This window comes from Hydractinia symbiolongicarpus, chromosome 10 (genome assembly GCF_029227915.1).
Source record: "Hydractinia symbiolongicarpus strain clone_291-10 chromosome 10, HSymV2.1, whole genome shotgun sequence".
Lineage (NCBI taxonomy): Eukaryota > Metazoa > Cnidaria > Hydrozoa > Anthoathecata > Hydractiniidae > Hydractinia > Hydractinia symbiolongicarpus.
The window spans coordinates 7287124-7313925 of record NC_079884.1 but is presented as its reverse complement, the minus strand read 5'-3'; the positions used below and the strand labels follow the sequence as shown (position 1 = coordinate 7313925).

The 26802-nt window shown below is 33.4% G+C and overlaps 1 protein-coding gene and 1 long non-coding RNA gene across 4 annotated transcripts in view; one reads left to right on the top strand and one right to left on the bottom strand.

Moving 5' to 3' along the window:
- LOC130612533 (coiled-coil domain-containing protein 171-like) overlaps positions 1 to 18146 on the top strand; it is a 22807-nt gene extending 4661 nt beyond the window's left edge. For 2 of the 3 annotated variants that reach the window (XM_057433852.1, XM_057433853.1), the window contains exons 8-28: positions 1539 to 1631; positions 1876 to 1970; positions 3724 to 3928; positions 4034 to 4142; positions 4661 to 4755; positions 5385 to 5474; positions 6288 to 6449; positions 7173 to 7211; positions 7404 to 7562; positions 8073 to 8177; positions 8683 to 8790; positions 9299 to 9797; positions 10124 to 10243; positions 11745 to 11938; positions 12248 to 12442; positions 12756 to 12907; positions 13286 to 13471; positions 14331 to 14517; positions 14775 to 14960; positions 15150 to 15214; positions 18025 to 18146. In XM_057433852.1, coding sequence (XP_057289835.1) covers positions 1539 to 1631; positions 1876 to 1970; positions 3724 to 3928; positions 4034 to 4142; positions 4661 to 4755; positions 5385 to 5474; positions 6288 to 6449; positions 7173 to 7211; positions 7404 to 7562; positions 8073 to 8177; positions 8683 to 8790; positions 9299 to 9797; positions 10124 to 10243; positions 11745 to 11938; positions 12248 to 12442; positions 12756 to 12907; positions 13286 to 13471; positions 14331 to 14517; positions 14775 to 14960; positions 15150 to 15214; positions 18025 to 18055 — 3075 coding nt within the window. In that variant the 3' untranslated portion in view covers positions 18056 to 18146. Of the gene's footprint in view, positions 1 to 1538; positions 1632 to 1875; positions 1971 to 3723; positions 3929 to 4033; positions 4143 to 4660; positions 4756 to 5384; positions 5475 to 6287; positions 6450 to 7172; positions 7212 to 7403; positions 7563 to 8072; positions 8178 to 8682; positions 8791 to 9298; positions 9798 to 10123; positions 10244 to 11744; positions 11939 to 12247; positions 12544 to 12755; positions 12908 to 13285; positions 13472 to 14330; positions 14518 to 14774; positions 14961 to 15149; positions 15215 to 18024 lie in introns of those variants that run through there. The other variant, XM_057433854.1, reaches the window with a different exon arrangement.
- Positions 15910 to 26802, bottom strand: LOC130612540 (uncharacterized). The gene is made up of 2 exons (XR_008975485.1): positions 26440 to 26802; positions 15910 to 26059 (listed from the first exon to the last, which is right to left on the bottom strand). It is a non-coding gene; the product is annotated as an uncharacterized LOC130612540 (long non-coding RNA).

Genomic DNA, 26802 nt, shown 5'->3' with positions numbered 1-26802 from the left:
TTTTAAAGTCCAATACCTCTTAAAGCGTTAGATATTGGCCATTACTCCAAACGACCCTTAAAAATTTCTGTAAAATTCTTATAATCAGGAAATTATAATAACTTCTGAACTTGAAACTTACAACACAACTTGATTTTATGAAGGGAAATGTCCTTAATCTGATTTCCATTTTTTTGGATTTTACCCAAAAGTCAGGAAACATTGTATTGTCGAAAAATCTTGGACCAAATGGGGTTAAGTAAAGTTCCTATCACTTTTTACTTCGAGGTCTTATTAAATCCTTTTACCCAAAGGGTTTATATTAAAAGTTTAATAGGGTTCGGATAGTTTTGCAAACATTTAAAAAAATACTAACATCTTCCAAAATACAAGGCTTTAACAGCTTTAACATAACTTCAACATTTAAAAAATGTAATACATGTAAAAAAAATCTCAAAGGTGGTCCTCCAGTCCATAATTTGGTCCCAATATTTAGCCTAAATTAGGGAAAAAAATTTTCCCTGTCTGTAATGTTTGTACTGGCATAATACATTGGAATACGTACTTACTAAAACAGGAAACGACCTTAAACGACCAGGAAAGAAGCAGAAATGAGCAGTAAACGACCAGAAACAAGCATTAAACGAGCAGAAAACGATTAAAAAGCCAAAAATACAACCAAAATACAAGAGCAAATGGCTATATGACAGGCTAAAAAAGATTACCAAAATGCTCGATTATGCACCCAAGTTTTATTCAATTTTTGTTATTGTCTGGGAAGCCATTGCATTGATGTCTCAGACTGGAGTCGAGCTTGTATGATATCTTCAACATTCCTGCCCTATTACCGGTTTAAATAGACAACTAAAAATGGCATGATCATGCATATCGCAAGCAACAACTATTTCATATTGAACAAAAACTAAACAAATTTAGAAGTTTCTTCATGAATAATTTTTAAATGTCAAGACACGTTTTTCTTTCTTTTTTCTTCCACACAAAACTTTTTTCGGATCGTCGCGAGAAAATCGTGCAGTTAGTTACATGAAAACGAAGCTTTCGGTCAAATTTAAAACGACCTGGGATTTTGAAGATATCATCTGTGAAAATTAATATTGCAGTGCTAATTTACTCTGATGAGCACAGGTAATATTGTTTGTTAACTGCTGGTTTCTGGTTGTTTCTGCTCGTTTTTGGTCGTTTCCTGTTTTAAGTTCGATTGGAATATTCACTAAAACGTTCAAAAATATACTAGAAATCTAATAGGCAGCTGTCTTAAGATAAAATATCACTAATAAGCTCATTTGGGTACAAAATAGTAAAAAGAAAGCTTCACTAAGATTAAGTGTCTTCACTGACTGTCTCTTGTCAACCATTTTTGTTTTTATAAACAACATTTTGACAGTGTTGCTGATGCTGTTCAATTTTTTAAACATATTTTTTCTGTTTTAGCAAATAAAATTTAGCTATCATTTTGTTATATATGTCAGGCACAAACTCTACAAGTCTTGCATAAACATAATAATAATCCAGGCGTAGTAATAAGCTTTTTTTCCTAGGGTTTGCAGGAAAAGGTTAAGTTGCTGGAAAGTAACATGGAAGCTGAACGAGCTGCTCACTTGGAAACTAAATTTCACATGGAAGTTACTCAGGTAAGCTCATTAATTAGGGGTTACAATCAGACTAGGTGATCGTTTAGACCTTGAATATCTTTATTTTCTAGAAAAAGAAAACCATTAAAGCCTTTAAATATAAATATTTGCAGAAAGAAATTTCTGTGTACCTTATACATTGTCCTTGTAGTACATTGGGTTCATGACAGTCCTAAATATATAATAAAATTGTACAACCAGTATTTCGTGCTTTTGTAAATACGAATTTGTTTTGTTTGTATAGTTAAAAGTTCGAGATACAGAAAATTTATTTGGTGTTGAAACTGCTCGCTACAATGAATGTAAGACAAATCTGGACAATGTAAACAAGAAGTGCAGGTGAGTGTATTGTGATTGATGCTGTGTTGTTGAATTTAGAGTTCCTGATATCCACCCACAAACCTAAAAATGCATTTTTTGGTTGTAAAGTTTATAGAGATAATGACCAATACTATCTACAAAGGAGACTAGATATTTGCAAACTTAAATGTAGATGATATTTCATATATCGACATATAGTAGCAATAAGTGTGTTTATATTCAAGGGCAATAAAAGGATATTGTTGCTGATTGATCGTTGGTGATTCTCAATTTCTTTAAAATGACCCAAGAAATTTCATTTGTGGAAGTCCATAAGTTTTAACTAGCAACCCTTGAAACTTTAGGTTAGGTCTTCTTTGATTTCCGCAAGTCTTTAAAATCGCCTGAGGAGATAGAGAGATAGAGAGATAGATAAAGACAGCACAGCTAGGCTGGATGCCCGAAACTTATTCAGGCTAAAGCTTAAATCCTCGTTTTGAGAGAACGAGGATTTCTGAGAACAAGCTAAAATGAGTTTTAAGTCAATAAGAATCCTAACAGTGCAACAAATTGTTTTATTATGCAATGAACAATACTTTATTTTAAAGCTTTTATGCTATCGAAAGTTAAAGCTCGTGCAGTGTAGCATAATAAATATTGTCTTATCATGCGCCATCTTTGATGTTATTGACCTTTCCCTTTAATAATTATGTCACTTCCTTCTGTACAATTTTGCAAGCATGTAGACTGATGCTATATTCAGCAGAACTAATTATTCATGAATTTTAATTTAAAGAGGAATTGTCAAGGCCGAATATTTCTGGTGAAAGATAATGTATTAGCTATAAAATCGTGACAAGTGCTTTTTAGGAAAAAAAAAAATAGAATATGTAGTCTGAAAATAACTTTTCGTAACTGATTATGTAAAAAAAATTGCTGCCACCTTAAAGATAATTTCAAAGTTGTTTTTAAGAGAAAAAGAGAAAATAGATAAATTTTCAGCCTTGCTGTTGTTCTTATTTTGTTTTTATTGTTCATCAATTTTCAGGTTTATTACTTTTCCTTTAAAATTGTTCTTATAGAGAAATGAAGTTTATGTGAATTGAGTTAGCTATGATTTACAGTTACAATAATAATCAAAAATTGAATTTTATACTTTTAGCATATTCAATGATTTTGTTCCCCTATATTACTCAGTCCTCTTCAAAGTTCAGTACTTTTTCAGATTATTGCTAATGGCGGAAATCTTTAAGCCACAGGGCTTTTTTGTTTCTATATTGTAATACACTCTTGTGCGCGTGACTATGTTTGTTCACAGCTTAAAACTCATTGGTTACATCCCTATTTCTCATGCATTGTTTTCCTAAAGTTTGCCGTTACGCTAAAATTTTGCTAAAACAGAAGCTAGGACTGTACTTTACAAGTAAGATGTAATTATGTGAGTATGCCCATTTACTTTATAAAAGTATAACCGTATAGCAAAACATATATTTACATAATCATAAGTACGAATCTTTTCACAATATTTGACCTCTTTAAAAAGTCTTCTGCAAAGTAACGTATTGTTACGGCTCAAAGTTCTTACTTTTACTGCAAAATACTAATTTATTTTTTCTTTTATGAATTAAATGAAAATTGTAATTCATACAGCTAGTTACTTATCAAAGTTTTATTCTTTACTTTTAGTTTTTTTAACTTGACTGGACGACTTGCTGTGAAGTTTAATTGAAACCTGTTTAAAGCAAAAACATTGACTAAAAACATTTATTCCTAATTGTGACTTTTTTTTCAGAGATATGGAAAATGTTTTGATGAAAGAAAGAGAGATATTTACACAGTTAAATGCAGAGCATAATCAAATGAAAAAAGAGATATCTGACATAAAGAATGCAAATAAAAATGAAATCACAGAAAAAACTGATCTGATTTCAACATTGTCTGCAGACATATTAAATTATAAGCAGGAGGTAGACAAGTTACAAAAACAACAGGAGCAGGTGATTTTAGATTGATACTTTGAATTGTGTGGTCGTTAACGCGGAGTTAAAACCCTTGTTTGTGTTTTTTGCAACAAGAATTTATTTATTTCTGTCATTTTTTAGATGAGAACAAAACTGGTCAACCTAGAATCACGCAAAGGTGATGTCATAAAAGAGCTAAGGTTTTTACTAAACAACTATCAAGTTATATCAGAAGTTGCGAAATCTCCAGGTGTGATTTTTATATTGAAGGGGAGAAATAAATTGAGGGTTTTTTTAAGTTAAAACTAATGGTTATTTTTAAAATCCTGGTTATTTTTAAAATCCTGGCCTTATTTTTTATTGATTTCTTGTAATTGACATAGTGCATTCAATTATCATTTTAAATATTGTTTAGGGAAAGTTTAAACATTGGCAAAAAAATCGTTTTTATTTACTATTTTTTTTACTATTTATTTACTATACATCTATATCAAGGTTTTAATGTTTTTTTAGTCCACTTAGTGTGTGATGTGGCATTTGAAAATTAAGAACTGTCATTCTGTCATTTTGCAAAATATTTTGATCTGAAAAGATTTTATTGTAATATGTATCAAGATTGTTATATATACATAAGATAACGGTTGAAGCAGAAAGATAGGTTCAGTTTCTCCAGCAACTCCTAATTAATCTTTAGTAACTTTAAAGCCAGTTACTAAATTTACCACTTTAAAGCAGAACTACTCTCTTACTACAATGTTTTGTGACTAGATAAGAATGATGCTTGGAATTTCTCTGGTCTTATTGAGCAGATTCGTCAAATTCTTGAAGACTATCAAAATAAGTTAGCAGATAAGGAAAAACAGGTAGGTGATTGAAACAAGTAGATAGATGTTTGCTTTTGCATGTATGTTGTAATGGTGTGTGAATTGGGATTACAATTTTTAACATGAAAGAGTTTCCTATCTCTTATAACAGGTTGGTTGCACCGCCTAAAATAAGCTAAAAAATGACAGCTAAAATGTGGACCAAAAATTATTAATTCCTCCTAAAATCTAATTTTTTTTGTCCTGACATTCTTTCCAATTAAGTCTTATTATCACGTTTTGCAAAAAGCTTATTCGATTTATAATGTTATAAAAGCCTTGATACTTAGGTTCGATTTACATGAGAACCGGCTATAAATCGGAACTGTAAAAATTGCATGTGTCATAATTTTTGCAAAAGTTTTGTACCATACGAAAATTACACCAGCGTGTCGGAATTATATGATATTTTTACCAGTATAATTTTTTTTCACCCAAAACTATGTACACAAAATGACACTTCAAGAAACTCCAATTTTTCCTGAAATTATTACTCTTAAATCTGTGACCCTGAAAAAGAAAAAAACCTGTTGACATTTTTGACCATTTTACGTTTAGTGATTGGTTATAAATACTTATAAATAATGTTAAGAGCTGTTTTTACTCCAGTACATGCTTTATTTGCTTAGATTGTGCTGGCCCATGCTAGCTTGGAAAAGGTAAAACATGAATGTGAAACACGTCGGGAGATAGAATGGAACAGAGATAGAGCACTCCAGGTATGTTTTTTTAACCTGAAATAAAATTGAGGTGCACTTAAATAATTATGCCTTCAAATGAACGCACTCCCGAGTACACATTTTTTTTTGTAAGCAATTAAGATCCTGAAATGGGGCTTAAGGATGCTTTAGGTTATGCTTAATGGCAAAAAGATTTATTGGAATATTCTTATGAAGAATACATGATCAGGCTCAAAATATGCTTATTTGAAAAAAAATATTGCATTTGAATTTTGAACATCAGTAATTACAACTTAAATCTCACTACACACTGATTAATTCAGATATGAAGAATAAAGATAAAAACTGCTCACGAAACAAAAAACATAACTTCACAACACTTTCTTACGCTTTATATAATGCTTAGCATATGCCTAAAAAATGACCAAATTTCAGCCTACGGATGCTTGTAATGTCATGCTTTAAAAAAAACTTGTACTCTCACAAGCTAAAAATGAGATAATAATGTAATTGTAATATCTCGTTCAGTGGATTGTTTTTATGCATATGCATTTATTGATAAAATTACCCATTAGCAACACTATTTTGTTAAATGGAATAATAATGGTTTAAAATATGTATGTTATGTAGATTTGACTGAACATCAACTTTTAACATGTTATTGTTGCATTTTACCTTTCTGCTTCCTTTTTGAACATTAATAATTGTTAACCTATTTGAGACGATAAGTTTTGCTCCAGCGCTGATATTTTTATAGTGCGGGTGGCAATTTCCATTTCAAATCTGAATAATTATTAGCGTTGTCAGTCTCTATCAACAAGTGTGTTTACAAATATTGTGCGTATTGTTTAGGAGGCTGAAAAACTTGTAACAGATGCACAAACTGAACTACTGAAATGTCAAAAGAAATGTGCTGGACTGGAAGAAAGACTGAGAAAGTTAGAAGATGATGAGAAGCATATGAAGGGATTATTGGAGAAGAGAAATGATAGAATTACACAACTCAACGAGGAGGTGATCTTATTAATAATATATGATAGTCCTATGACTTACACAAAAAGCATGATTATACAAAGCAACGTCATTGAATATAAGCACAAATTATCGCGACAGGTGTTTTTGTCTCAAACTCAATTTCAAGCCTTTTGCACAGTCCTGTTCACTGTACAAATTCTGTTGTGTTTTCTTTGTGAATTGAATTTAGTTAGCAGACTGCCATTAATTTGTATGCCATTCTTTTAAATAGCTGTGCTCATAGCAACAAAAGTTGAGAAAAAAAAACCGATCAAAGCATACTTGTACAGGGACAGTCAAAATGCTTACATTTGTCTTAATTTGGTTTGTTTTTACATAAAATTGACATGTTTGCTTTTTTGAATTTAAAGCTGTCTAGATTATTTAGTAAATTTGGTACGAGAACAACTTGATCTGTATGTTTCACACATTTTGACTAGCATTGTCCAGAACTAACTGTCTTCTAGTTTTTCAGTAAATACTATAACACGTGTCGTTAACCGTGGAAGAATCCACTTCCACTGGTCATTAGATTTTCACCTGTTTTACATATTTTCTGCATCAGTATTTCGTGCATTTTTGTCCACTTGTTAGTACCGTCCAAAGTAAAGCTATGGAACACACATTTTGAACGGACAGACAGACGACTTTCTTAAAGAACACAAACCTTATAATGTACCATTTTCCACATGTTAAACTTGTTAAAAATTTCTTTTTGTTTAGATTATCGCTGTAAAACTTGATAGAGAACAAAATGACCAGGTAATATTCTAAAAAAGATAAAGAAAAATAAAAATAGAAGCACTTCACGTATTCTAACACAAAACTAAAAGATATCTTATACCTTTTTCATAGAGCCATATTTATTCAGTTTTGCTCATTTCATATAAGTTTTTTAGGTTATGTTGTAAATAACAATCTCCCTAGGTGAATAATGATGTGTTAATTTTTTAGAGTGCATTCTCAACGCTGCAAGTTGCTTATGAGCTTCTTATGACTGGTTCCATACAACCGTCACCATCTCCAATGAAATTTTCTATGAACGAATTAAAAGATATCATTATAAATCGTTTAAGAGATGATTTGTATAACTGGAAAATGACGTCGCAAAAGGTATGGTTTGTGTTTCAATGAATCAGCACCATCGTTAGAGAGGATATTTTGTGTTTCATTATTATTCATATACAGTTTTACTGTCAATACCTCAGATTATTAAATATCACATAACCATTGCAAAACATTGTACTTTTGTCACCTTCCCCTGATTTCTTATATTGAGTATGAAAATAGGGGAATGCAGTTGCAAATATAAAAATAATATAAGAAAAAGCAAGTAAAAAATTCCTTAGAAAATAAATTACTAGGCACTAAATGCCGAATATGTACATCTAGAGGTATAAGTGCCCCTAAACTGACCAAATAATCGTCCCTGACCTGAAGGGAATTAATTATTGCCAGTTTCTGCAGAGTCTTATATTTGCACTTTTGTAAAAGAAATTAAGACCCAATTTACATAAATAAATCCCGCAAATGAAGAATCACTCATTTGTAAAAGTATGCGGCCATAAAATGTTTGTTAATCTAGGTTATCAATAATAATTAATACATTTGTTGTTCTTCTAGCTTGTAGAAGTTCAAAAGGAATTGGAACATACCAAAAGAGAATTAGTTAAATCTAAAGAAGGAATAAAAAAATTGCAATCGCTAAATTCTGATGTTTTATCAAAGGTGTGTATGATCTGTGAATAACACTAATGTTTTTGATTGCATCAACATATAACTTGTTCAGTATTAGATGCAGTTTTAGATTGTTTTTCTACTCTTCTCGGATACCAGTTCTTGAGAAAACTTTCAGGATTTTGACTTTTTAAGTCATTTGTGTGTGTGAAATATGTGTGTCCCGCTTTGTAGTTGGTTAACCTGCACGAAGTGCTGTATTTTTATTATCCAACCAGAAACAAGCGTAATCTTTTTTTATAGTGCAAAAAGCTTATATTTTCTGTGATTGGCTAAAGGCCTATATCTTTGGTCTGATCGGTTGAAATAGCGTGCAAAAAGCCTATGTTTTTTCCTGATTGGTTAAAAACTTGTTGAGGTTTAGTTTTCCTGAAATAGAAAAAAATTGTCCCTAAATTTATTCCATCATTTTCTCATATAAAAGGAGTAATTTGTGTGAAACTAACTACATTAAATTTGTCTTTATGGACATTATTTATAGCGTTCGAATTTTTAGACTGAGAAAAGTTTGGTAGATAGTCAGCAACTTTGGTTACGAGAAAAAAAAGCAATGGAAGAAGCTCATCGAAAATATGTTTCACAACTTAATGCGGATTTGCAACAGGTAGCCTTGTTAAGTCAATTTTTGTCACTTGGGCACCCAATTGCTGATGTAAACCTCTATATAAGTTGAAGCTACCTCTAGATAAGTTGAAGTTTTATCATTTTGGCATGTGCCTTGGGAAATACCAACTGTGGACGTGATTTAAAAGCTATCTATGTTCAGTTGGTGGTATATCTCATAAAGTATTTCATTCAAACGTTTTTCAGTCAGTCATTTTTTTTAAAAAACTGATTCTTACAGACAACAACTCCAAACTGCTTTTGATGCGGTTAATTGTGAATAACTGCTTTTACTTTTTGTATTTTATAGAAAAATGTCATAAATTGTATAGGAGCCACCAGCTTACATACACCAGGCTGGGTTTGACGCTCAGCATAGAAATAGCTATTAACGTGTTGCAAATTAACAACGATAAGCCTATTGGTTAACTTACAGTATATAGTTTCGTCCCTTAGCATTCAATACTACCTTCATCTTATTTCTTACCATGTTTCTCTGTGCTTTTTAGTTGGAAGAAAAATATAAACAGAATGCGTTAAATGAAACAGAAAACATGTATAGGAGGATTCAGGAAGCCGGCGCACAGAATCACGGGATGCGAAAGATCATCCATAAGATGGAACTAGAGAACAAATATCTAAAAATCAATACAAACATAATCACCGGTGCATTGTGGGCTTTGTTGTTGCGCTGTCAATCATTGCGGGTTGAAAAACAGATCGTGTGGAGAATGTTGACTAGTTTGACGACATTTAAAACAGACATTTGCGAATTAAGTGTAACGCTGTCTCAAGGAATGGAACATTCTGCAATTCATAGAAAAGGTTACAGTCAGGAGAAGTCAAGTGGGATTTTTCGATTTCGCGTGTTTGTTATACTTGTTTTAGCGAGTAAAAGATTTGCAAGGATCGGTTTGTTTACGAAAATTGTTCGCCGAAAGAAAGTAGAGAAGGAAGAATGTGTCTCTTTGTATTATTGTAACACAAAAAAGGATGAAAATTTTATGCGTAAGTGTATCTTCATACAAGCTGTAAGCCTGGGAATTTTTGTTACCTTAAGGGGTAAACTTTTTGCGAAAATTAATCACGAATTTGCTAGATTTTGTGGGAATTTAATTTTGGCGAGAAGCAAAGCAAAAAAAAAAATTGTGCGACCGATTGAAAAATTTAGCGAATCCAAATTTGTAATATAGTAACTTATGATGTATTTATTGAAGAGTGAATTTGCCTGATAAAAAATAGTTTTTTTGAAGATAGCTGTTTTGTTGTAAAAAAAAGCATGATCTAAAGTTCGATTTGGCGAGGACTTAATTTCTCTTTATGATTCATTTTAGATGTCAGCAAAGAAGATAAACAGAATAGTAAATTGTTCCAATGGTTGCATGGTTCGCCGTTCTGTAAAATAGCTCGCCAAAAAATACCGAAATTTTTAATGCGTGAGAAAGATATGCAAAGTGAGTGTTCTTCTTTTTTTCTCGCATTTTGATTGGCTCGTTTATACGCAATAAGGCTATATTTTTATTTTCTACCAAGAAAGAAAGTAATTTTTATTGATTTTTCAATCCTACAAAAGCGTATATTTTTCATGATTGGTTGTTCACGTTATTCACCAGAAATACATTAAGGTGTCAGTAGCTCTCAGTCGCTGAGAATAAATGAGTTTAACTGTGAATTTAGAGTTCTTTCTTTAATTCAATTATCTGTACGGAACAATTATCTGCAACAAGTAAATCAAATGACTTAATCACGTGATATTATCATGTGATTAAGTCTTTGTTCGCTGTTGAACAAATAACTTGTGAACAGCCGTCTCTTCAGTATAAAAAATTACAATGATTTATTCTCAGATTATATGATAACCAACTTATCGCCCTTGTTCTCCCAAAATATCGTCATTTTTTTTGTTTTTTAGTGCTCGTATATTTCACTCGCCTAATGGCTCGCCAAATATATAAACGAGAGCATAAAAAACCTGATTTGACATAATTTTTATGAAAAGAACATCAATATTTACCGTTCAATTTTTCTTTTGTTCTTATTGCTCATTAAATTGTCACGAAGGAGCCTGTGCACTCCACCGTTGAGAATGTTTAGTCCACCCGTGATAGCTAACACGTTGAAGGAGACTTGCGTTAATTTAAACTAAGTAAATTGATCGTGAATTTATATTTACATCACATTATCTTGAAAAAACTTTATTCGCTGTTGAGCAAAGAATTTTCAGGAACCATGACTACAATTAAATAATCATCTACCGAGTATACCAATACAATGATTTATTCTTGGTTTATATGGTAAAAACTAGTTATCGCACTTGTTCTCGAAATATATCGTCAACTATTCTTCGTTCCTTATTTCTCGTGTATTGCAGAAAAGCTCGTAAAATGTATAAACGAGTGAGTACAAAACTTAAAATATATTTCCAATATATAATAATATTTTTTTCAGCATTGTGCGATAGCATCTGCTGAGCATTAAAGTATTTTTGAATGTTAAACTTACAAATTATCTATTTATTAACCGCTTCCTTAAAATAATTTTAGACAAAAAAGTCCCCTGGAGGCCTAATCGAGTATTTGTGGTCCTGCTGGTCAGTAAAATGACTGATGAGTGACACTCCTGGCAGTGTATAAACCTAAGCGTGAAGCTGGTTTATAAGCACTTTTTATACAATGGATAAAATACTTATTGCTAATTTCTAAAATATTAAACATAATTTGCTCACACATAAAATCTGGGTTAAAAAAAAGGAGCAAAAAATTACTGTGATGTTTCAAAGACGATCAAAAAAATTTGTAGAACTGAAAATACTAAGCATCCATTTTAAATTTCTGAGTTGTTAAATAATTCCTTATTTTTGGTGAAATATATTACTATATTATATACTGTATTATTGATTATTTTTATGCAATGATTTATTTACTTGGCTCATTTGTTTTGGTTTTGAAATTTTAGATGAGTTTACTGATCACTCAGTGTGGAATTATTATACGACGTATGTGGATGTTATGAAAGAAATGTTTGCAAACTCTTCAGCATTTACACTGGACGGCAACATCTCCAGCAACTTGTTAGTACAACGACTTGGGAATGGTTTAAAGAGCATTCTTCTACAAGGGAAACATCAGAGTATTTATATTTCTTCCGTGGTAGGCCTTCAATAAACAATTGCATCGATTATTGTGATTTCCTGCTCTATTATTATAGACAACCCTGAAAAACTTTCACATATAAAGTTAGGGGTTTTCGCAATTTCCCTCGATCATGATATTAAGTAGATTTGACTTATAATATTTAATCGCAGATGGTGTGGTAGCACATTCGGTTTGTAGTCATATTCGACTTGTAGTCATAGGGTTTCGGGTTCCAGTCTCCACTTAAACTCACTTAAAGTGTATTGTTGCTTCCCTTTGTCTCTTCGTTTAGAAAACTGCAAATAACACCTTCTCTTTTTCTAGGAAGTGATATCAGCTATGCGTGAATCTGTTCTGAAATTTACCGAGAGACTTCATGAAAGCGAATTGGATCGGAGATCATTGAAAGTCAGCTATGATTGCAGTCAAGAAGAACGGGACAAGTTTCAAGTCGAACTAAACAGAGAACGTGAGTACGTCAAGTCCATGCAGGTTGAAGTGAAGCGAATGCGACAAAAGGTGAGAATTGTTATGGTTTTTTATTATATTTTCTATGTCTTGAAAGAAAATGCGAAGAAAAACGAGAATACTGCCCAGCAGATTGCATTTTGGTAACGCAGGTAAATAGAAACTATTCGAATGTGCCCCTGACGACTCAAGAAGAATTTGAGTACTTTGGAGTATTTTGACTTTTTACATCAAAATGACTGAGACTGACTTTTCTGTGTTGTATGACTCCATTTTTCTTCGCCAATACTTAGCAGTGCCATAGGCTGTTTGCCATTTTCTGTATGCAATGCTACTTCTGCTACTTCTGCTTTTTCTTATTTAGTTGCACGACTGCAAGAGTCAATTAAAGTCGATGATTAGCGAAGAGAAATTTGACCAAGTGTGTACAGACCTTAACAATGCTTTAAAAAGAGAGGAAGAGCTTCAAGATTTTTTGGAGAACCAAAAAGTCGAGATTGAAAAAATGGATGACAGGTTCTTTTTTTAAAAAATTTGAAATTCGTTAAATCATTTATAATTTGGAAAGTCCTCATTTTCTCTTTTTTTTAATAAATGTCAGATTATTCATCTTGCCTGACCTCGGAACTACTGGAAACAAATACAACTTATAGCCGATTTAATACACTTCGGCAGCTGGCAATTTTCGGATCCAATGCCGGCGTGATTAGCTTCAACATAGGTTCATAAAGGTACCCGTCGACTATTAGTTGCCGACGTGACAAACATTGAATTAGAGGGGATGACTTTATACCTTATTTAATGGGTTTTTTTCTGTGAGCTTTAGTTCTTTTGCCCCTTTACCTTTCGTTTATCGTTCCACTTTTGTTATTCAACTACTCCTATATTATTTAGAATTGGAAAGTATGAGAACTTAAACGAAAAAACAGATCAAAAACTGAGCGAAAGAGAAATAGAAGTGAAACAGAAAGAAGAACATATTCGCAATCTTCAGGAGAACTTTCTGAAGCTTCAGAAGGAGAAAGAAAGTATGCAGAAACTTGCGGAGAATAAACAAAGTGAAATTACTCGCCACGACAGGTACGTTCATAATTTATTTTAAAGAAAAAAGAAAGAAAAATGTTGGAAGAATTTTTTTAAAAGATCATGAAGTATAATCAACATCCTTTAAAATGTGCATATCCTGAATTCTCTGTTTATAGCTATAATGTATATAAGGAATTCAGCTGTAAGTCCTCATAAAAAAAAACTTCTGTAAGGCGGCCAAGAGGCCTGCCATCGATTCTTGATTCAGCACTGAGTTTTATCATCCCTTTTCAAATAGACTGCACCTATTCGCACGCTATCTTCAATTATTTTCAAATATACAGTGGACGACTCCCTATTTCGAACTCGTAATGGACCAGGGAATTTGGTTTAGATGGGAAATGAAATCAGAAAGGACATATAGGTTAAAAATCCGAAAAGGGGCTAAAATAGTTGCTTCAGATCAGGCTAGGTTTGAGATGAAGCGTGTTAGTCCACTGTAAACTCCTGTTTTTCCAGATTGCGAATAAGCTGTAAATTCGCATGCTATCCTAAAACGCATTTCCATCAAAGCAAAACAAACGCAAATATTTTTTTCTTTCGCGAAATGTAGCAAAAACAATTTCCATTTAGCGTTTCCTTGCAAATTGTTTTTGCGCTAGAAATATTATTATAAAAATGTTTTCTAGTTATTTTGTTTTTACATCTTGTAAAGTTAATGCATGTGCTAGATTAAAATTTGATTGGTAATTGCAGAAATTATTCTCTGCCAGCGAAATGTAAACATTATGGCTTTAGACGCTCTTCGCTGGATTCGCTGCGTTTCGCTTCAATGAGAATCGCCTGTATTGATGTGTTTAGCCTCATACTCTGTTTCGGATAACTCGCTATCTAATGTATCAATTCTTTCCAGGGAAAGAGAGGTTTTGTCAAGTTACCTTCGTAATGTGTCAGCAGCTTTATACGAGAGTAAACAACAGATAGCTTTCTCTGAATCACACCGAAGCAAGTTAGATTGTGTTTTACCTGTGTTGATCACACCAAACGAGTTGCTAGCTGTTGATGGGATCACCTTAACTCCAGAACTTACAATCTGCCAGGTAAAAAAATTGATTTAAGTGTTCTTTAAGTGTTAGCAAACGTATTTTGTCTAATCATGTTAAAAATATCTCCAAAGCTATAGACTGTTCTCTTCTAAGTAGAATTTTAAGTATTTCGATTGGCCGGTCTTTTCCGCCTGTTAAAAGAAAAATTGATTTTTAATGCAAACTGCATAGGGTCTTCTGCTGAACAACCAAGAAGCCCTGGGAACTTTACTACATTTACGATATATTAACATGACCACATAATAATTTAGAATACAGTGCAGATATTTCTTGATGTTCAACGAGATGCGCTTCAGCAAATCTCCAACCTGCGGACAGAAAAACAAGTCATGCAATACAAAATCGCAGCCCTTCATGAAGATGTCTCCACACATAAAAGTAGAATACAAAAATTGAAGAATCAAATTGCAGCTGCTTGTCAGGAAGACGTGGCTACAGTGCGTAAATATTTATGTTTGCCATTAAACGTAAATATAGATTTTGAGAAAACTTGTTCAGGTCGGGGAAAACTAGAAAATGCGAGGATTTAATTCATCGTATCTTCGAAGTCAATAAATTTCTAAGTAAAGTTTATCCAAGAATTTTATTGACGTTATATGCTTAATAAATTTTTATTTTTTTTGTAGCCAAATATGATACGCAGCTCTGGTAGCATTTTGGTTGAGAAAACTGACAATTTCATGCCTTTAACGTGAGTTAGTTTGTTAGCGTCCTTTTTATGGGAAACACGATGTGTGACGACCTTTTTTTCATGGTGACCACCGTCCTGGGAAATCCTGGAAAAATTAACTTGTCCTGGAAATTCCTGGAATTCCTAGAATTTTGACAAAAAATTTAAGATGTCCTGGAATTGTTCTGGAAAGTAATCGTGTTAAGAAAAATGTTTGATATTCCAAATATTTAAATCTTTTTATAAACGTTGCAGAAGGGAATTTCTCAGTTTACACTTTTAGCTACTGGTTTCTAAGGGGCTGATCACATGTGGCGAGCCAGCCCAGTTAAGTGGGCTGGCTCAGTTAGGCGGGCTGATAATTTCGTGTCATCACATGAGGAAAACTCAGTCCGGCTAAGCTGGCTGAAATTAAATCACGTGACTCCACATTGATCTTTTAAAAGTTTAGGGATGCGCACGAGCTAAAAAATCAGCCCGGTTAGCCGGGCTGGAGCAATCACATGAGAAATTTCCACTCCATCTAACCAAGAACTTGGTTCAACAAAGCGGGATCTCGGTAAACCGGCCTGGCTCGTTTCTCATGCGATCGCAATTCACTTTTTATGAGAAGTCTTTTAATAGAAGCGAGATCTTGGCTTAACTTAAAATGGCGCCGTAGATTAGTTTATGGCGCCGTAGATTAGTGGTTATAGCTTTCGTACTCTGTGCGGGAGACCGGGGTTCGATTCCTCTTGACGGCGATTCAACATGGGCGAGTGAATGTTACCATAGCCCCGGGTTAACCCAAGCCATGTGAGGGAAATTGGGGAGATGGCACACTGTGTGGGCCGTTGGATGTTGCCGGGAGTTGTCTAGTAGAGCGTGGGCCCTACTAATTGGGTCTGCGTAGCTCAAAATGAGCATTAAATACTCTAGGACTCTCCATCTAAGCCATGGCCCCTCCTGGAAATAATAGACAGGGTATACCCCTTGATATTTGTGAGGCTAGCCATGTAAAATATGCACATCTATCTAACCGAACCGGCTCGCCTCATGTGATCAGCCCCTAAACTTCTTTATTTTACATCATTAAGCATAATTTTTAATTAATTTTTATACGTTTTCCATAATCAATGAATGCGATGTTAGTAAAATTCTAAGTGTTTAGAGACCGATGTCTCTTAAGGAACTTCTAGAACTTTCTTTTTTAGCTTCGCCTATGGAGAAGAAAAATTTATTTTTGGATTGAATCCAAGTTTTTCTTTTAGTTTCAAAATTTTACAAAATTAACATAATAGCGTTCAAATTTTGTTAAGATTAGGAAAGGTCCGAGAAATCAATTTTTTATGTGCATGTACCTGAAAATAAAGTTGCATTGTGTTTAACCAATTTATTTGTATAATATTTGTGCTAAACCCATCAAAATGGTTGAAAATACTTTCCCACGTGGTCAAAACTTTGTTTACAGACCAAAAAGACAGAAAGGTGTACTTTGCTCTATACCTAATTTACTGGATGACCTTAAGGTATATTTTTCAGTGAATTTTCTTTCAAAGATATGAATAAAGTGCTAATTCCTCAAAATTTAAGACATTATTATTATTATTATTACTATTATTTACCCAGGATAGCCTCTTCAGTTCCTATTGGTACTGCTATCAACGAGGGTCCTGCGAAGGGGGTCCTAGCGCATTTAAAGCTCCCATTTGAGCTACGAAAGTCGTGGAAGCACAACAATCGCTCAACTAGACAACCGCCTAAGATATCAATCCTATTCTCATGCTGAACGCTAAGCAGAAAGGATAGATTCACACTTTTATAGTCTCTGGCATGACTCGGCCAGGGTTTGAACCCAAGACCTCCCGCACTGAAAGCGAACGCTCTACCACAAGGCTATCAGTCGGTGAAAACTAACCCTCCAGATGAGGATTAACATATTGAGCTTTACAGCGAAAGTGTGTAAAAACTTTTCATCTCATGGAGAAATATCGTAGAACGTGGTGAGGTAAAGTTAGTCCAGATAGACACTTCACTTACTGTAACCTCAACAATAAATTGGCTATATTACCAGAATGGAAAATGATAAGTTTTGATGTTGCTACTTCAAGGTAACCGTTAAAAAGGGTTCAGTACACTCTCACTCACTTTCCTTTATCCTCCTTTTTGTATTGTTACTCCCAATCACTTGTTTTCATCGCTACTTCTCTGATCAAGGCTAACTATTTTCATTGAATTCTAGCATAAATCAATTATATTTTCCAAATGGGAAAATGCATTACCTTCTGCGAAAATATTTGGGCAACCTTAAGGCCTGCATATCAAGGACCCAAAGAACCGCTGTACGGGTGACAAGGACAAAAGGTTTAATTAACAACTAGTTTTGTAAAATCCTGCAACATATTTGGCTTCCAGCGGTCCACAAATACTTGCATTGCGTCAAGGTTTTATTAGGCTTGTGATTTTTAAGGTTAGCAATTTCTCCCGGAATTGTCCTGGAATATCAAACATTTTTGTCCTGGAATGTCCTGGAATTTAAATATAAATTTTCTGTGGTCACCATGTTTTTTGCATGTCTGAGACTGTCTACCTCATCATGGTATAAAATTGTACTTGTGTAATAAAGTTTAAATTTATGTACAGAGTTTAATTTTCATTAACTTGTGTATAGTTTGACTGCTGGAGTGTTGTGAAAAACCTTAGGGATTGATGTTACATCAAAATCATGAAACCGTTTTGATTTTAACAGTCGATTTTTATAACCAATCTGTACCGCTTGATTCAATGATGTGTATTATACTTATTAGGTACACTCCTGCATATGTGTTAAAATGATTGTTGTTATTTTTTAGTCACCGCGATGAAGAACATTTTGTTTCCTGATCTTTTATAGGTTTATGAATTTGTTGTTGTTTTAACGTGTAAATAATTGGCTTTTTAATTTATTACAATTAATTTATAGCATTCTCAATCATTATTTTGTTGTCTTTTCCCAGCTGCGTTTGATAAGTTAAACGAACAACGCGCAATGCTTTTTTAAGGCATGACTCCTACTTAAACTTCGTGGGAAAAAATTTTCCTCGGCCCAAAGTTTTTTTTATCTATTCAAAACTCGCCAGTAATGGCCGCTGAGAATGTTCTAGATATTATAACATCCGTTGCGTCTCAGCCTTTCCTACACACTTTTTATATGAGTAACATCTTAAAAGCAATGCTGGGTTTAAAGTTTTAAAAACAAAGCAACTTGTAGGTAACAGCTAGCCTGAAGTTATCTCCCAGTCCTTGTTCTAAAAGACATTAGTTTCGTTCAACGACAAAGGCGATTAAAGCAGAAGTAAGGTACACTAACTATTCTAACACACTAACTAGGGTAACGGAGAAAACACGTGAATTTCATTTTACGGAAACTGTACATTCAGCCTCATCCCAAATTTTGTTCGCCCGCGGAAAAGCTTTTTCAAGGGAAATCAAAAACCATATCGCCCAACATAAATCACGTTATTACTTATTTTTACTTTCAATATGTACGAAAAGACAGACGAGGGTTATTACAAGCTCGTGAGCTTGTATTAAAACGCAAATGTGTCCTACAAGAATGGAAATTTTTGCCTCTCTGAGCACCGGCACGGGAGTAGTCGTGTGTTCGAATCTCATCTTGGTAACTATTTTTTCTTTTTTTTTCTTTTTACTAACTCGTAACTAACCATGTCCGAAATAATCAATTGCAACGTCACAGATTTAAATTTCGTACCTAAACTCTCTAAGTACTTGGAAGTCATCTAAATGACGTTTCAGGCCAAATTTGGTATTTGTTTTCGACAAAACTTGGCACAGTTAACAAAAAAAGTATGCTGAACATAATAGTGACACCATAATGTTGATTTTTGTCACTTAACGTCATTTTAGGCCAAATTGGTCCAAAAATTAAAACTATTTCAGACAAAACTTGGCAAAGTTAACAAAAAAAGTATGCTGAACATGGTGACATTAAAATTTTGATTTTTTGTCACCTAAATGTCATTTTAGGCCAAAATTTGTTCGAAAATTAAAAAACTCTACTTTCGACAAAATTTGGCACAGTTAACAAAAAAAGTATGTTGAATATGATAGTGACATCAAAATTTTGATTCTTTGTCACCTAAATGGAGTTTAAGCTCATAAACGTTTCAATCGCGCGACTTTCAACCATGAATGATAGGCTGTATTTTTTGTTAGCAGAAATTGTAAAATTGGGTGCATTGTGGATGTTTCATAGTTGTGCATTTTCAATAGCGAGATAGTTTATGCAGCGCCTGCATATTGTTTATTTTTTAAAAAGATAAGATTAGTGTTCACAAGCTTTATTTAACTAACTGGTAAAGTAAAGGTGTTTCCACCAAAGTTTTCAAAAGTGAATATAGGCAGAATTAAGGTCTCCCCCCAAATGCCTGGAAAGTAGTCTGCGAAAAATAAAATTTTCACAACAATACGTAAGAGAAAAACGAAGACGCTCCACCATATATAAATAATTACGAGAACGAAATTCTTTTTGTAGCGAAAAGAATTTCTCGTTCTCGCTTTCTTCTTTCTGTCAGTCAGTTTACCCCAGACTGACCCAACGAAAATTGAAATTTCGAGGAATTTTCCGTTCAAGAAGATCTCACAAATCAATTTCGAAAAATAACTGCGTAGTCCACAAGAAATGTTATTGCCCATCTGAATAGCAAAATATGTCATGTCTAACTTTGTAACAGAAATCACAATTTAATAGATAGCTTTTTGTAAACTTTATTCGCGAGGTTGTTTACGTATATCATACGTCTTGTTATAACAGAGATAGAGATTATACGTTAGTCCGTGGAAGAATTCACGGGTCCACCGGTCCTCAGAAATTCGTCCTTCGTAGGATCATTATTTTGTGTGCTTTTTACAACGACAGCTGTGTAATTGCATTTTATTACAAAAGGTACAAGGTATGCTTGTGAAAAAAGAAAAACAGTCCACAATAAACAATTCTTGAAAAAAATATGGTCATATCAGAAGTTTTTTGAGCAATTATTCAAATTTGGAAAAATCGTCAATCTATTTACGTTGGTTAGTCGCACATCCAAACATGTCGGAATTGTGAAATAATCCACGTAACGGCTTACAAAAATCTGAAAAGATGTCATGCTGACATCAGCAATAATTTTTAAGAGTTCAGATAACCGACTAAATTTGATGCTTATTTCTTCATTTTTTTTACTCTATGAAGAGACAGCTTATAAAAGTCTTAAGGGATACATGGATACGAAGTGAGATTATGGACACTGAAGTTTAAATATTAAATATGCTCCACTTCCAAAACCATGTCGCCATTCCTGTCGCTACATTTTAAAACTAAAGTTATTAATCATAATTAACTTGGATGACAAAAAAAATCGCGAGCCGGCAAAAATCTGTATTAGCCGAAGAGAACAGGATGTTTAATTTCTGTTATCAAAACATTTTATCGCCTTTATTAATAATTCTACAAGCGTGTGTGCCTTGAACAAAAGAGGCAAAGCAGATTATTGAAAAATATAGATATTATCATGTCGAACAACGTCCAACCCATGCTAGCATGGAAAACGGACGTTAAGGCGAGAATGATGATGATGAACATTTCGCTTTTTGTTGTGTTTGTCTTCTTGACAGGCAACTGTATTCCCTATCAAAAAATATTAGGACTGGGAAGGATTCCCCCTTTGCCTAATAACTTTCCATACAGAGTACGTCATAATATGTTCGAAAAACTCCGGACTGAATAGTTAAGGGACCGGGGAAAAAAGTTCGACGTAACGAATATTCGAATTAAACGAAGCTCCTGTAAGTCAAATTTAGTCTAAAATGAGATTATAGTTCGAGTTAACGTTTTTTTTTAGGTGGTTGGAGAACAGTTACTAGGAAAAGGTGAATTTTGATGTTCTTGGCAAGTGCCTTGTTAATTTTTCTTGATAGGCAACACGATCTATCTACAGGAGTTAATAAGAATTAATATCTGACAGTTGCTAGTCTTTCATTTCCTTTTCTCGAGTAAAAAGTTCGAGTTATCCGAATAAATTAAACTCAGGGAGGACGGAAAATTAGTCGAGTTAACGAATGTTTAAGTTATCCGAGATTTAAGTTAATCTGAGTTAGGAAAGCATTGACGAAAGTTCAATGGACCCAAGAAAACATTTCTAGATAATGAAAGTTCGAGTTATCCAGTGTTTAATTTAGTGGGTGCTAACCGCAGTATCAAAAACATTGCTCACCTATCTTGGTCTAATCCGCTTTAAGAAGATTACTACTTTTCTGTTAAGTCATTGTCATTAAATAATTTAGATATTATCATATCATGAACAAGCGAGTTTATTCTAGGCTACCTTTCGACATCATAATTGTTCCCTATCAACTTTCAGAAATTTGGTTACCCGCACCCTTAATAACTTTCAGTCTTGTCCAAATTGAAATTAACTTAATACACTTATAGTATATAAAAAAAGGAACAAAATAACGGCAGCAAATTTTTGCTTGCGTCAGCACATTTTCTGTGACGTCATCGAAAGCTTGAAATTTGTTTAAAATGCTATTATCTGCTTAAAATTAAATTACTTCTGTTCTAGAGCGAATTTACATTCTGTTTGTAGTTTCTGAAAGCTAAATAAGTGTTATTTTACATATTTTCCGGTTTTTACATAGATTGCATGAAAAAGTGTCAAAACAGTGCCCGATAATCCGGGATTTTTTTAGGGGTAATATCCGCAAAAATCGGGAAATCGGATTAATCACGTGTCTAAAACTTGCAAATTGATTCTTCTTGGTAAAACAAAGTTGTGCTTTAAGTTTCAAGTTCTAAGGATAATCCTAACAAGATTTATTATATTTTCACTACTAGAATGTTTTCACAAAGATTTTTAGGGGTAGTTTCGTGTAATAGCCAATATTAAAGCCTCTGAGAGGTATGGGACCTAAAAATTTGGCATGCACGTGTCTTAGATAGATAATTATTGAAACTCAGTAAGTATTGTAGCCATGAAACATAGCATTAGAAAGTTTTGAAAAAAAAAACGTCAGGGGGGCGGAATATGTTTATCAAAAAGCGCATTGGTGGGAACTAAGCTTTAATATCCAAAAGGTTTCGATATAAAAATCATGCGTTTAGCATGAGTTTATTCTACGTCAAGGAAATCTTCTCTTTTTACCGCCAATGCTCAAAGTGAGAGTGGCCATCATGAGAGCATTGCGTGAAAAAATGAAAGAACGACAGTGACAAAACACGAAAATAATAATACGTAATGAAATCTAAAATGGAATATTAGCAGAGGAAGCACTGTCTGAGCTGGTGAGACTCTACCCCTGTCCCCATGATAAAGCTGACAATGAATATAAAAAAAGACAGAAAGAGAACACTTGGCGATAAATGAAGAACTAGAGTACGAACAAGGTTTAATGTTTAATTTATTTTTTAAATTTAGTTTTTATTATACTTAAAAAAAGATAACCCAATTCTAAAATCTCCGCGCTGTCCATATCGATACTCACAAATCTTAACTTTTGTTCCGAAATTAAGTTCGTGTGAACGCATCATCTTACTGCATAATTAATTAGATGAAAATAAACTCATTCATGAGAATAGTAATAAATATCTGTTTAATAATAAACGCGTTGGTAAGAACTAGGCTTTACAGGTTTGAGGTACCGGGAGTTAACTGTGTATTGCCAAGTAAAAGAATTAACAGCTATGTGTATACTATAACGTGGCGTGAAGCCAAGCTCACATCAATGCGAATAATAACGTTATTTTTATTTAAAAATTAATTCTTATTTAACCACAGCAATTTTTTATTATTAGAACAAAAATTTTAGGTAATACATGAAGAAAGATCAAGTGGTGTTGGTCACGTGATGGTAAATATTGAAAAATCACTTGTTTTGAGCTGGATTGGCCTCACTCACCTGAAAAAATATAATTTTTTCTTAAATTACTGAAGAGACTAAGTTGCGACCACGCCGACTTTGTGTCATTGGTTCATTGTAATGCAGGGTTTACTATGAAATAAATTTAAATTTTTCGTTTGAGAGAAACTGAATTTGATATCTTCGAAGAAAGCTTAGTTAACTACGCTCACAAATAACATGCAAAGAACATAAAACGCGAAGAATAAGGGAACTGTTCACGTCAAAAAAATGTAACTCTTATCGCATGCTAATAATATGCAAATTCCCATAAGAATTACGTTATTGCATTGTTCCAGATGACTTAAAACTTTAATTGGCCAATTAAATAGTGATTGAATAATGTTAACAAAAGATGCATAATTATAACTGCATATGCGATCCACTTTTACTAGGTTTGTTGTATAGATAAATCATTCTTTTAATGTAGTTTTCCATGTGGTGAATAAAATCAACCACAATTTTTTCCGTGATGAAGCAAAGGATTGTTTTTGTTTATGGATACATGAGATGTGTTTGTGTTGGTGATTTTTTTATATTTTAGATAATAATTTATTACTATTGTTTTTTCGCTGTAAATAAGTTACACTTTATATAGGCTTTATATTTATTATATAGGCTTTATATAGGCTATATAAAGTGTAACTTATTTAACAGGGCGGATATAGAATTTATTTTATGTCAGTCACAAATTTTGCGAAGCAAAAAAGCGCAGCCGTTTGCGTAGCAAAAGCAAAGCAAAGTTTTTGCTTTTTACGGCATTCTAAAGCGTTAACAGGCTAAATTAAAATCCAATCTCCTCTTACTCTTTAACGTGTAAAACCACTCTTTTGCGTTAATTTTGGAAAATGTATTTGTTGTATAAAGTTAGGGGATAATAAAAACAACGGTAGGAATTATATATTATCAGACTGTTTCGCCCGATATCAGGGCTCATCAGCTTGCCTAGGCAACATTCAATAACATTATATATTATTTAGTGTGCCAGACAAGTACAGTCAGCTAGCGCTCCAATAAACCGGGTACTATTAGCAGGAGCAAGCTAAACCCGGGGGTAAAGTGCGTGGAGGTGATATAAAACGAAATAAAATAACGTAATAGGTAGTTAAAAGTTGCCATAAAGCTCCTGACAGCCACAGCACCTGCACCGTCATATGCTTGACCCCTACAATCTTTTATGTCCAACTTCAAATGTTCTAAACACTTGCATAAAACAGACTGTAAGTCTTTACCAGAAAGTCCTTCATCACAATGGATAAACTGGATGAATTCCTCTTTAATGTTAAATGAATCATCCACAAAACGCAGGACTAAAGACATTTGCTCTTTGTGAGATGAATCAGAGGCTTCATCAGCAAGAATAGAATAAAACACATTGTTTTTTATCTCAGAAACTAATTTATCCAAAATAAATTCACCACAACAACTTATTAACTCATTTTGTGTTGTTTTGGAGATATAGGTTGCATTTTTAGGGCTGTTTTTCAAATGCTCAGCAAGAATAGTGTCTCCACCTTGCACCCTAAAATTCAACAATTCCACAAAATTCCCCACCCTTCCACAAGAAAACTCCCCTACTTCACCATGATACTGGGAGTCATCTCAATGACCTCTTAATGCCTGGCCCTGCCTACCAGAATAGATTATTGCTTGAACAATAGGGACAAGCTTTTTTCTATTTTCAGCAATTTTTTTTCTCCTGTTACAATCAACAAGAATGTCAATTGGTTGGGACTTACCAAAATAATTACTTATAAAGCTAGTAAATGAGCATTGGCATCTGGCCAATATCTAAATGACTCAGAAAACAGTTTTTTAATTTTGTTGGTTTTGGTTGGAAATTTCTCTCCAAATAAAACACACGGAAGACAATATGCACCATCAACTGCTGGTGAATAACACAACCAAGGAAATTTGTTTAACCATTCAAAACGAAAGCATCTTTTAGTTTTTGGGAACACATAATTGTTATTTGGTTTAAAAACGTTTTTAATGAGGTCTTGAATTGCTGAAGTGTCATTTTTCAAAGTTCTCATTTTTTCACGGTACAATGACACATCAAATCTATTCACAGGTAATAAACTGTCTGGCATGTTACAATTACAGTTGATTGTGAAATCTGTTGTGTGACAATGCTTGTTGTTGCAACATGGGATTGGACAGGTGGATGACAAATTGTATGTGAGGATTCAAAAATGAGACTATTGCTGCCTAAACTTGGTGTGATGGTTAAAGGATTTGACACAACAGGTTTATGAACATTTATTAATGGCATAACTCTTGGAAAAATTAAAGTGTCACTACATTTATCAGTCCAAAAACTGAGCTTTGACTGAACTGAAATTTTTTTGGTAGGCACACAAGACATTTTTTTTTTTTTTGTGATGTGCGGTAACTTTCGCTTTGTACCGTTAGGCACAAAAATTATGGGAACAAAATGATTAGGCTTAAAGGTGATTACTTGAGTCAACATTAAAACTTTGTAAACAAAATAGAAATTTCAATGTCCTTAAAGAAGGAGTGGGATTTCATGGACTGATTATACAATTAAATAAAATTTTATCCCTTGAGTCACCACAATCCGGAAAATATATATTTATGTTGGCCAATGACACTGACGACAAAGCAAATATGCAAAGTAAGCTACACCACTTTTGATTTTTACAGTTGCCAATGGCTTCATTTTTTACCAACTTATTAGAGCACGAAGAACCTGAAGCATCAAGAGCTTCAAAAGATGTTACCATTCGCAAAATGCTATCAACAGATTTAAATACCTTACCTTTGTGTTCTTCAAATAACGACAACAAAACAGGGTGCCTACTGTAATATTCAGAACACAGAAACAACTCCAATGACGTTAAAATTCTGAGATCCTCAACAAACGAATTGTCACCAACAAGCAGGATGGAAGCAGAACTGTACAAGCAATTTCCAGTACTTTCAGAGCTAAATAAAACATAAGTCTTGATCAAGAGCTTTGTCAAAGCTATAGCTATATAGCTCCCATCTTTAAACTTTTATTTAACAAATCAAAGGCTAGCAAGCACTGTGATGGAGAGCGACTGAAGTTTGTTTACATTTGAGTTTGGTTTAATTTAGCAAATCTTCTTATCAAAATATTAGCTGACAAGATCTATTGTATAAATTTAATGATCTTTTATTGTTCCCATAATCACTGTGTGACGTGCAGACAGCTGATAGCTAGCTAATTTAAATAAAAGAGCAATTGGAGCCAGCTGAATAATTAAATGATTAAAAAAATATCCATTGTTACCTAATAGAGCTAGCTATGACACAAAAAACAAGTAAAAACTTAACACCCTTACCACATGGCTACTGCACACTTGTTAAGGTCTTTTCATAAAATCTTTGGAAGATAAACTTCAGCATCAAAAATTTCTCAATATGTTGTTGTTATTGATTGAGTTCAATATATCTTCGTTTGAGAAGGAAGGAAGATTCCTTATTTTATTACAATATTTCAAATATATATCTTGTATATAACACAAATCATTCTTTTGCATAGCTAGACGGACCAGCTCAAACATGCTCTCTGCAGCCATGTTTGAACAAAGAATAAAATCAAGGGCGAACATATAACCTTAATCAAGGTGGGAGAGTTCTTGGCCACTGACGGGTCCGCAAGATAACACAACCGGTATCAGTTCTTCTATGTTTACACAATTTTA